This window comes from Cyprinus carpio, chromosome A7 (assembly GCF_018340385.1).
Source record: "Cyprinus carpio isolate SPL01 chromosome A7, ASM1834038v1, whole genome shotgun sequence".
Taxonomy (NCBI): domain Eukaryota; kingdom Metazoa; phylum Chordata; class Actinopteri; order Cypriniformes; family Cyprinidae; genus Cyprinus; species Cyprinus carpio.
Window position 1 is genome coordinate 37,290,266 of NC_056578.1, and position 12,320 is coordinate 37,302,585.

The 12,320-nt window shown below is 36.9% G+C and overlaps 1 protein-coding gene across 1 annotated transcript in view; it reads left to right on the plus strand.

The window, feature by feature from the left end:
* Positions 1-51: 51 nt before the first annotated feature.
* LOC109107541 (synaptic vesicle membrane protein VAT-1 homolog-like) overlaps positions 52-12,320 on the plus strand; it is a 33,394-nt gene continuing 21,125 nt past the window's right edge. The window contains 8 exon segments of the mRNA XM_042761039.1: positions 52-422; positions 424-498; positions 1,098-1,227; positions 2,236-2,451; positions 2,714-2,856; positions 4,388-4,491; positions 6,659-6,714; positions 6,847-7,041. Coding sequence (XP_042616973.1) covers positions 295-422; positions 424-498; positions 1,098-1,227; positions 2,236-2,451; positions 2,714-2,856; positions 4,388-4,491; positions 6,659-6,714; positions 6,847-7,041 — 1,047 coding nt within the window. The 5' untranslated portion in view covers positions 52-294.

Sequence of the window (12,320 nt, forward strand, 5' to 3'; positions counted from 1 at the left end):
ACCGTCTCACTTGAGCCGCTTTTAAAAAAATTTTTTTTTTTTTTTTTGGAGGTGCAAAAATATTTCCTTATACTGTGTAGCACATCATTTTCGAAAAAGTCTCATGCATTGTCCAATAATCTCCTCAACAGTCCAGTGATTTGCAAATGTTGTGCGAATCGGTTCCAATGAACGGTTCGAAAGAACGATTCGTTCACGATTCGAACATCACTAGTGCATGGTGCAGCAGAAAAGAGAGCGCAGTCTCCGGGAGCGCTTCGGCAGACCGTTGTGCTGTTCACATCATCTTCAGACATGGCAAAGGAAGGGACTGAGATTGCTGCTGAGACCGAGCAGATGATAGACCAGAAGGAGCCGGACAATCCCGTTTCTGCGGTTGTAGATTCAAAAGAAATGCGGGCTGTGCTGCTCACGGGCTTTGGGCAACAAACTCAAAGTCACCAAGAAACCAATGCCAGAGCCTCAAGAAGGAGAAGTCAAAATTCGCGTGAAAGCATGGTAAATATATCAGCTAAAATAGTCATTTAATTATTTTTCCAACATGCGTAATGACTGTGGTGTGGCGCATCTGAGACTTCGCAGACTGCCAGCAGCAGCAACATGTTGCAGCAAGAAGAACAAGTGCTTTCATCTAATATCCATATTAGTAATGTTATTTAGGATTTAAATTTTTAATGACATGAATGTTGGTGGTTTTTGGAAGTAAATCATCAGAAAAAAAATCAGCAGAGAGATCAACATACACTGCAGGGATTTCTAACCATATGCTGTACAAGGTTTTGAATGTGTACGCTGGGTTGTTACATTATATAAACAAAACATTATTTTAACAGTTTTGTGTCACATTTAGAAATGTATTCGCGAGCAGAGCCTCATGTAGTTGATTCTTGGTGTGCTTGACTGCTCTTGGGACATTTAAACTTTGGTGCAATATTGTGGAACTGTAAAATATAAAATATGTAACGTTATAACTATGAAATTGTTGTGTATGGTGAACCTGATAAATGTAGGAGTTCAGAATACTTTATTACATTAATGATTAAAATTAACTAGAATTAAGTACTACGTTATCTTGACATCAAGATTTAATTTTACAGTGGACTGAACTTTCTTGATCTAATGGTGCGTCAAGGAAATATTGATAATCCTCCTAAAACGCCTCTTGTGCCTGGATTTGAGTGTTCTGGGATTGTAGAGAGTGTTGGAGAAAACACCAAAGGCTTCGAGGTATGTGCAGAAATGTTTTCAGTGCTGATATGTTGGTTGTACGCTTATTTAGTAATGTATTGCTTTTAGTACTTTTCTAACCTTTCATTAAAAAAAAATGCTTATTTTTTTAATTGAAAGAAAGAAAAAGGTCCTGGTTTTATATGCATCTGATTTCAGTCTGGTATTGATAATTATAATAGAGTTTGCTCTATAGAGTTTGAAGGAATAGTTGACCCATAAATGAAAATTTACACACCCTCTGGCCATCTAATATCTAGGTGAGTTTCTTCATTGGAACAGATTTGGGTGACTTGCTCACCAGGAGATCTATTGCAGCGAATGGGTGCCGTCAGAGTCCAAACTGCTGCTAAAAACATAATAATCCACAAGTGATTCACACCACTACAGTCCATCAGTTAACATCTTGTGAAGCAGAAAGCTCTGTGTTTGTTAGAAACAAATCCATCGTTTTAACTATAAACAATTGCTTCTGGCCAAAATGATTGAAGCCGTAATCCATAATAACGCTTCCTCCAGTGAAAAAGTCCATCCCCTGTTGTCCTCTCACATCAAAATCCACCAACATATCTGTTTAGAACGGTTTGAACTATTTCTGCTTATAAACCGTGCTTGATCTGTGCATATTTCTATCCTGACTCATCAGACGAGACAACCTTTTCACTGGAGAAAGCAATATAATGGATAAAGGATTTGTATTTTAGCTGGAAGCAATGGTTTGGAGATAAAAATGTTTTAATGATGGATTGGTTTGTTACAAACACACTGCTTTTCATTTCACAAGATGATAATTGATGGGCTGGAGTCGTGATGGATTATTGTAATGTTTTTATCAGCTGTTTGGACTCTCATTCTGACGGCACCCATTCACTGCAGAGGACCCATTGGTGAGTAAGTGATGTAATGCTAAATTTCTCCAAATCTGTTGGCCTGAGGGTGAGTACATTTTCAGCTAATTTTCGTTTTGGGAGAACTATTCCTTTAAGAACATGTTTTTCCTCCTTTCAGATAGGAGACAGAGTGATGGCTTTTGTAAACTACAATGCTTGGGCAGAGGTGGTGTGCACACCGTTGGATTTTGTGTATAAGATCCCAGACAACATGACATTCTCAGAGGCGGCTGCCTTCTCTATGAACTTTGTGACTGCCTACATGATGCTGTTTGAAGTGGCCAATCTCCGGGAGGGGATGTCTGTATTAGTTCACTCCGCAGGAGGTGCGGTGGTAAGTCTGTTGCTTTGAGGGAAAGCGGTAGTAAAGAAACTTTAAAGTCGCAGATATTAAAGTTATGTTTATTTTAGCTTATAGAGAAATGGGAATTTGAACACGAAACATCATCGTACTGATCCATATCGATATTCAGCTTTCCAAGTTTAACAAGTGAAAATCAAAACGGCTTTATTATTTGGCTTATGGTGGAATATGGTCAAAATTCATTCAAAACTGTGACAGAAACGATTGATCTTCTTCTCTTTTTCCATTTTAGGGTCAAGCAGTCGCTCAACTTTGTTCCACTGTCCCGAACGTCACTGTGTTTGGGACCGCCTCGCCCTTCAAGCACGAAGCCATAAAGCATTCAGTCACTCATCTGTTTGACAGAAACATCGACTGCGTTCCAGAAGTTAAGAAGTAAGCACAAATGCTGCATTTGTCGTTACGTAAAAAGTAAATGAGCGTAGAGAAGCGGGATTGGTTAGGTGATGAGAATATAAAAAATGAGTCATACTGGGAGGCCAGTGCAAGTCTGAGAAGGCGGACGTCACCAGTACCTCCTCTAAACCTGCATGGCTCCAGTCCCCATGGCAACACCCAGCAGATGGGAAGGTAGTGTTTAGTAGTATGGGGAGGGGCACCTGTATGTCCTTCTGATCAACCACACAAAGCTAGAAAATGTGCAGCAACTAACTCATTCAGAGCCAGCCCTAACAAACTTGAGTAAACATTATTTTGTAGAAGATTTAAGGGCTGGTGTCTAAAAGTTCCTATGGTGGATCTCAACTGTAATGCATCTTTTGTTCATTTTGTATTGGTTGCTTTTACAAAAAAAAAAAAAAGTACTGTAGCAAGACCATGGTGCAGTAATGGTAAAAATATCACGGTAATTCTAAAATTTAATAACAGCAACAACAACATTTTCTTGGTTTGTGTCTAGAATAGTACTTGGTAAATATGTATTTTTGTTGAAGTGGTTTAATGCATGTTTATGTTCAGACTAAGCCAGAAAATGTGCAGCAACTGATTCAGTCAGAGCCAAATGCAAAAAATTTGAGGAAACAATTTTTTGTACATTTATGGACTGTTGTCTAACGTTTCCTATGGTGGATCTCTAAAGCATGTTTTGTCTATTTTTTTGGTTTCCCTTACAAAAAAGGTATTATGGTAAGACCATGGTAATTCTAAAATACACAACATAGTTTGGTTGAAATCTTGAATGGTAGTACATTATGCTTTGTGTTAGTTTTATTATAACAAAATATATGTTTTATAAAAGTGATTTGACCTTGGTGCATGTTTTTGGTTGAACAAAGCCAGAAAATGTGCAGAAACTGACTCATTCAAAGCTTGCCGCAACAAATTTGAGGAAATGTTATTTTGGTTTAATATTACTATTTTCAAGATACAGGTGCTTTTGTGTAACAATTCCTATGGTGGATTTCATTTGTAAACCGCATATTGCTACCTTGGTTTATACTTGGAAAACTATGGTAGTATTTGGTATTTTTGTGTTATTCTAACAAAATATGTTTTATTGAAGTGATTTGATCTTGGTGCATGTATATGTTCAAATTAATTCACGTAAATTGAGTATGAGAGAGGAGATTAGCACTCTTTTCATCTCTGTGGTTCCACATTCCAGTCAGGATCATGGGCAAAGCAAAATTAAATTGGTCTCGCTTCCACAATAGGCAGGACCCCGGGCATCACAAGACCTCCTAATGGTAATCTTTGTAAGCGGTCCAAGAACCATGAAGACAGGAACGCATTAGAGCCCATGTTTATAAAGACAGACTGTACCTCTCATTCCTTATCAGCTGAGACACTGAACAATATTCAATATTAGGGTATTATTAATATTCCAAATTTTCAGAGGCCCCCATTTAAGCAGCCTACCAGTGCTTAGAGGAGCAATATGGTTAATGGTGTCTCTTTTCTTCTGCAGGATATCTCCAGATGGAGTAGATATTGTACTGGACTGTTTGTGTGGGGAGAACACAGGAAAAGGCCTAACTTTGCTCAAGCCCATGGGAACGTACATCCTGTATGGTTGGTACAAACAGATGGAAGAGCATTTACATAATACTGAAATGAATTAAACATTTCAAAGATGTGAAGAAAAAAAAATGCACACAAAATGAAAAGTCAGTATGACTTCCTGTCTAGAATATGGTCACGCAGAGTAAGGCATAATATGTGCTTAATAACTATGAATAAACAGCCAATATGCAAGTAATATGCATGCTAATAAACAACTAGTTAATAGCAAGAATTGGTCCTATGGTACTATAAAAGATCTTCCCTTGTGAAAAGGCATTTTTCATGTTCAAAAAACCTTTAAAAAGAGGACGTATGAGAGAAGTGATATACATTAAAGGAAAATACTTAAGTGCAAACTAAATGTAATATTTTCAGACACTTAACTGCATGTTATTTACTATGATATTTTAGTTTAAATTTGTTAAATTTAGAGTGCTTTTTGACCCATTTAAGTAATACGCAAGTACATCTTTATATAGTTTAATAATTACTGCTACTGTCTTTGAAATATGGGTTTAATGTAATGATGAATGTACTGAAAAACATTTATGGTTAACTGAAATATTCTAGTGACATTTCTATGTCACGTATTGAAATACAATTGTAATTACACATTTTTTTAATGTGACATTACAAATTATAATTTGATACTTAAGTTTGTTAGGAGACAGTGTACACTCTTTAAGTACACATAAGTGACCTTATATTTCATCAATGTTATATTATCTGCAAGTACAATATTTTAAAAATATATATTATTTTTTAGGTTTTACATACACAACAAGTGCATATTCAATTCAATCAAGTGCAGTTCTTTTCAACAGTGTTTAATTTGCCTCATGCACTATATTTCAGTTCTTCTGAAGCTATGATAGATTGTTTGATAAACAAAATATAACACATCATTCAACCATCTGCATTCTGTATTAAATGGTGATGACCAATGATGACAGAACTTTCATTTTTGGTAACTATTGCATCATGCAATGGTCATGGATTGTAGAAAAAAAAATAGTAGTAAGATGTCATTCCCCCTGTGTTGGAAATATCCAAAAGGTTCATTTGTGACCTTCTGACCCTCATTTAAAAGCAGTCACTAGACACACATTCCTGGTGGCTAACAGGAAATTGAGGTTAATCACATAATTCACATAAAAGATATTGCCTGCAACTTTAATTACTTCAATTCCCTTAGCTTTCTTGTCCATTAGGAATATTTAATTAGAAGGGACACCACAGAGCAGAGATAATGTAAAATTTTGGTTCAAGAACACATTACTGCCAAATAAATGAATCAGTCATCATAATTCTAGATGGACCTTATTAATAAGAGAGCCATTTGGCATTGCTGTAATAGTGCCATGTTTTATTGCTTCATACGCCAAGATTGTACTTTGTATCTTACAACATCTCATAACCATTAAAAATTAAATGTGATATTTTTGAGCCACTTGCACCTGCAAAAGTAATGATTGTTTTCTGACAGGTTGTCTGAATATTCCCCATCTGCCATTGCTCAGATAGCTTGATAGTCAATAGTGGTGTGTCGGGTTTGTTGAGATGCTCAAACAAGCAATGTTTTGAAGCCTTTACAGAGACACAGTGTTACACTCGTCAGAAAAATCAGTCAACATATTAGTGGTTTACTTATAGTTGACTTGACTCTGCAAATTAACCCTATAAAGCCTACTGTTCATATTTTATTCAGTCATCATTGTAGTGAATTATATGTTTTGCCTCCACAATAGCAACTGCAGCTTTGATCAAAAAATAAAAAATAAAAATTAAACATCATCTTCCAAACACAAATTATTAAGAGACATAGAGTGACAACATATGCATAAGTACTCTGTTATACTGTTATGAAGATCTCATTGATTTACATTTACAAGCTATCAGAATTTCATTTGACTTTTTTCACCATAAAAATATCAGCAATTGCACCAATTTTTTGCTCCGTTTCAGGCCTCTGAATAAAATAGAAGTGTTTTTCTTCCTCAGATGTGAGCTCCATATTCTCCTATATCATACTTTATGACTCATGATGTATCAAATATGATAATCAATAAAAAAAAAACATACGCAAACTTTTTTTATGTCACCTTTAAAAAAGCTTCTGATAAATATACATGCATACATACAGTGTTAAAATGTATCTTTGTGAACATATTTCCAGGTTCATCAAACATGGTGACAGGAGAGACAAAAAGTTTCTTCAGTTTTGCTAAATCTGTGAGTGGAGTTTAATGTCTGTTTTCCATAAAATTGAAACATCTTAAGTGTTGGTACATGATGTAACTGTTTCATGTTTTGAAGGTTTGGTGGTCTGTTATCATTGTTCAATAATGTCTCTTTATCTCACAGTGGTGGCAGGTTGAGAAGGTGAACCCTATCAAACTCTATGAGGAGAATAAAGTCATGGCTGGATTCTCGCTCCTGAACCTCCTCTTCAAGCAGGGAGGGTGTAACCAAGTCAAGACAGCAGTGCAAAAACTTCTTTCACTTTACGACCAAAAGAAGATCAAGCCTGTTGTTGATTCCCTTTGGGCGCTTGAGGAGGTAAGAGACAGCGCTTTCATACGCAGTCAAATTTGTCTGTTCCAAAGTTTGGAATGATGAAGATTTTGTAATGTTTTTGAAAGGAGTCGCTTACTCTCACTTTGGCTGCATTTATTTGATCCAGTATATAGTAAAAACTGTAAATAAAGTTTTTGTTTCTTGAGCCCTAGTTCAGCATTTTAGCATGATTTTCTGAAGGATCATGTGACACTGAAGACTGTAGTAATGATGTTGCAAATTCTGTTTACATCATGGGAATAAATTATATTTTAAAATATATTCAAAGAGAATACAGGGCTTTAAATTCGCAATATTTTACAATATTACTGATTTTACTATATTTTTGATCAAATGAATGCAGCCTTGGTGAGCATGAGAGATTTCTTTCAAAGACGTTATAAAATCAAATCTAAAATATTTCCAAACTTTTGATCGGTAGTGTGTCTGTACTTGCATATTTTACTAACTAAAAATCACATTGTTATTCATCTCACATGCAAGAAGCAGCCCAATCGTAACAGACTGTATTTACATAGAAGCCTTAAAGGTACAAAGCAGTTTAGAAATGGCCCATTTAATTCAGAGAGGTTTAACCTGTAAGGTTAAGAGAGAGTAAAAACTAAATTTTGCCTGTTTTTAGATCATGATAAAAGCAGTAAAGAAAAATACATGATATGATCTCTATGAAATCTAAACATATGTCAAAATAAGTCACCTTAAAGTCAGTGTGAATTGCCATTCACAACCCATTTTACATTTTAATGTGAATTATTTCAGTTTGAAGCATTCCATTGTGATCTAATGTTGATATTAATTTCATTGATCCAATAAACACAGTGGCTCATTTTATATTTATAGTTTGAATCACTTTCTTTGTGCTCGGCTTGTCAGTGTGACTTCACTTCAGGTTTCTGTCATCAGTCAAGCAATAAATGTACCTCCTCTAAATCCCTGGAAATTGAATTCCCTGAAGCCCTGAAAGCTTGGCTTTTAAGGTTTGAAAAGTAAGACGCATGCCAACCTCTGTTCCTGCATGTGATCAGCTGCTGTCTCGGACTATCAGATGATTGGTGGGCAGTCCAGGCCTGGTGCATCTTTTTGCTTTGATTACGGCTGGTTTATGTTGTTCTGTTCTTCCTACACAACCAGACAGCCCTCCCTCTGTGAAACCCAACAGAGTAGCAGTCTGTGGTCAAACCTGCCTGTGTTTTACTAAGCTCTGTGTGATACGCTTCATTCACATTGCAGAAGTCTCTTAGAATTGATTGACAACACATGGAGTGATTATTGCATTATTAATATTGAAAATTATGGAAAGTGTGTGATTTCCTGTGTGGTGTGGCGGCACATTTTGCTTCTTGAATTATGCAGCTGCAATTTACTTCTCCTTAGATACTTTACTATACTATACTATACTTAGTTTTAGAATAAGGAATGCACATGTGTGCCATAAGTGTTGCTATTTCCCTTTATTTTGGCCATGCTGGTGCCATAGCTTTTTTTTCATTCATCCCATGTTTCCCCTTCCATTTGTAAACAGTTTATAATTAATGTTTACAGTATAGTATTTTTGATTATTGCAAACAAATTCAATTTCAAATAAATGCTGTTCATTTGAACTTTCTGTTAATCAAAGAAACCAGAAAATGCATCATGATGTCTATAAAAAATCTAACTGCCACAACTGTTTTTGTTGATAATATAAAGAAATGTTTCTTGAGCACCAGATCAGTATATTAGAATGATTTCTGAAGGATACTGTTAAACTGAACACTGGAATAATGGCTGATGAAAATTCAGCCTCACCTTCACAGAAATAAATTGTATTTTAAACTATATTTGGGGGGAAAAAAAATGGTTATTTTAAATTGTAATAATATTTCACAATATTACTGTTTTTATTGTATTTTTATCAAATAAATTTTCAAAAAGATTTGGTGAGAAGAAGAGAATTCTTTCAAAAACATTAAACATATCTAACCAACCCCAATCTTTTGAAAGATAGTGTGTATCAAATCAGTAAATCTAAAAAATTATCCATAAACAAATCCAATGTCCCAAATAAAAAAATAAAATTCTGATCTTATCTTGCTTATTCTGGTTGCTTGTTTTTCTTGCAAAATCTGGCATGCTGAACTGCACCATTAATAGACTAATGGTGAGTAAAGCTAACTCAAGATATCAAATTTAACCCAAGATGTCAGAGTGTTAAAATCAGCCTTGTGATAAAAATAAATGATATTTAATAAACCAGTGTATCTCACATAAGCGGTAAGTATTAAGCAGTGATGTAATGTTGAACTTATATCACTGCTTTAACATTTAGCCTGTTAGTATTACTGAATACATTTCTACTTTATATGTTACAAATTTTCAGGAATATTGTGTGTTTGCATCAAAATTTGGGACCAAAAAGTTTGGGACTTAAATTGCAGATAATTTGATAGAATTAAACCGAATAATTTAATTAATCGTTTTAACAAAAAAATATATTGATCAACTGATTAGTATTTAACTAAACACTTTAATGAAATTAAATTTTTTACTCATATTAAAAATGTCATATTTATGTTCCTGGCATTGCAGTATAGTCCTCAAGCTCTCACAGTCCAAATGAAATCTTGCCAGTTGTAGTTGTCAGCCACAGGGTCCAAAATTAACAAAAAGAAATAAAAAGAAAAGTATTGAAAAGTAAATCAAATTAAGTCAGTAGCCACAAATAAGTCTCCCTTGCTTTGAAATGAATTTGATTCACATCACTTTTATCAGATAACAACAAGGACAAGACTTGAGATTTCTTAATTCATCTACTAGCATCTGTCATTCATGTTCACATATTACATAGAGATGTAAGTTTAGAGATGAAATAGGCATATGATTTAGACCACAGAAGAACAATATCCCAAATAAATTAAATTAAATTAAATTTACATTTACATTTAGTAATTTTGCAGACGCTTTTATCCAAAGATTCTTAAAGAATAGTGGGAAGTCGTGGTCTAATGGTTAGAGAGTTTGACTCCTAACCCTAAGGTTGTGGGCCGGCAATACCACGACTGAGGTGCTCTTGAGCAAGGCACTGAACCCCCAACTGCTCCCCGGGCGCCGCAGCATAAATGGCTGCCCACTGCTCCGGGTGTGTGTTCACGGTGTGTGTGTGTTCACTGCTGTGTGTGTGCACTTTGGATGGGTTAAATGGAGAGCATGAATTCTGAGTATGGGTCACCATACTTGGCTGTATGTCACGTCACTTTCTCACTTTTTCACTTTCTTAAAGAGGCAAACAGACACAGGAAGTGCTTGTAATACCAAGTTTAAGGCATTGTTTGAATAAGTAAAAGCTAGAAAGAGAAGGAACAAAATAAAGAGAAAGAATTTTTTTTTTTTTTTTTTTACGATAAAGTCAAGTAGCCTCGAAAGAGATGAGTTTTCAGCTGTCGCTTGAAAATTTTCAGGGATTCAGCATTCTGGATAGGGGTGGGAAGATTATTCCACAAGTCAGGAATGGTGAACAAGAATGTTCTGGAAAGTGATTTTGAGCCTCTCTGTGATGGTACCACGAGGCGTCACTCACTAGCGGATCTCAGACTTCTGGAGGGGATATATATACTGTGTTGAGGGTGTTGAGACTGTGGCTGTTCTATATGCAAGCATCAATGTCTTGAACTTGATGCGAGCCGCAACCGGTAGCCAGTGCGAGGAGATAAAGAGAGGTGTAACATGGGCTCTTTTGGGATCGTTGAAGACCAGTCGTGCCGCTGCATTCTGAATCATTTGTAGAGGTTTGATTGTGCTTGATGGAAGTCCAGCCAGAAGAGCATTGCAGTAGTCCAGCCTAGAAATGACAAGGGCCTAGACAAAAGTTGTGCAGCATGCTCCGTTAGAAAGGGCCTGAACAAACCTGCAAGATCGAGCAGTCTTTGCAGTGTTGTCTTTGAAGGTCAGCTGGTCATCAAAGGTTATATCAAGATTTCTGACCGAAGTTGATGGGGTAATTGTAGAAGAATGTAGCTGGATGGAGAAATCATACTGTAGAGTTGGAGTGGCAGGGAAGACAAGAAGCTCAGTCTTTGCCAGGTTGAGCTGTAGGTGATATTCTTTCATCCATGCCGAAATGTCTGCCAGGCAGCCTGAGATCCGTGCAGCTACCGTTGGATCATCTGGTTGAAATGAAAAATAGAGCTGTGTGTCATCAGCATAGCAATGGTAAGAGAAGCCATGTCCCTGTTTGATGGGACCCAGTGATGTTGTGTATATGGAGAAGAGGAGGGGTCCAAGAGCTGATCCCTGAGGAACCCCAGTGACAAATTGATGTGCTTTGGATACCTCGCCTCCCCAAGCCACCCTGAAAGACCTACCAGTGAGATAGGATTCAAACCAGCGAAGTGGAATCCCTGTGATGCCCAGTGATGAGAGGGCAGACTTTTGCGGTTCACAGGGCTTTCGTGACTGACAGTACTGCAGTCTCAGTTGAATGGCCGCTGCTGAAACTCTTTCGAGGTTTTTCATTAAGAATTGAAGGAGAGAGACAGGTCTGTAGCTATCTTTAAGTGAAGTGTTTAATGTAGTTTCTTTGAGCAGTGGGGTTACCCGAGCCTGCTTGAATGCAGTGGGGAAGGTGCTTTTGAGGAGAGATGTGTTGATAATGTGTGTGAGTGCTGGTAAGAGTGTAGGAGAGATTGCTTGGAGAAGGTGTGAGGGGATTGGGTCTAGAGGGCATGTTGTAAGATGGCTGGAGAGGGGAAGTTTTGATACTTCTGCCTCAGTGAGTGGACAGAAGGAGAAGATGGGATTTTTAGCAGTGGGTGTGGGGCTGAGAATTGATTACTGATTGTTCTGGTTTTGTCTGTGAAGAATGTGGCGAAATCATCAGCTGTTATAGAAGTGGTGGGAGGTGGTGGAGGAGAGAATTTAATGTTTTGAAGAGATTACAGTATGTGTGTCTGGAGACCTGTTGATCTTGTTGTGGAAGTATGAAGATTTGGCAGTATGCAAAGACTGATACATACTCAGGTCTGACGGATCTTTTGATTTGCGTCATTTTCTCTCTGCTGCCCTGAGTTTGGTCCGAAGCTCACGTAGAACATCAGATAACCAGAGGCTAGAGGGGAAAGCCCATGCTGGCCTGGAAGAGAGAGGACAAATATCGTCTAGACAAGAGGTTAAAGTAGACCATAAAGTGTCAGTTGCTGCATTCACATTCAGAGATGAGAAATGGGTAGGTGAGGGAAGAGAGGAGGATACTATGGAGGAAAGATGGGAGGAGGAAAGGTAGCGTA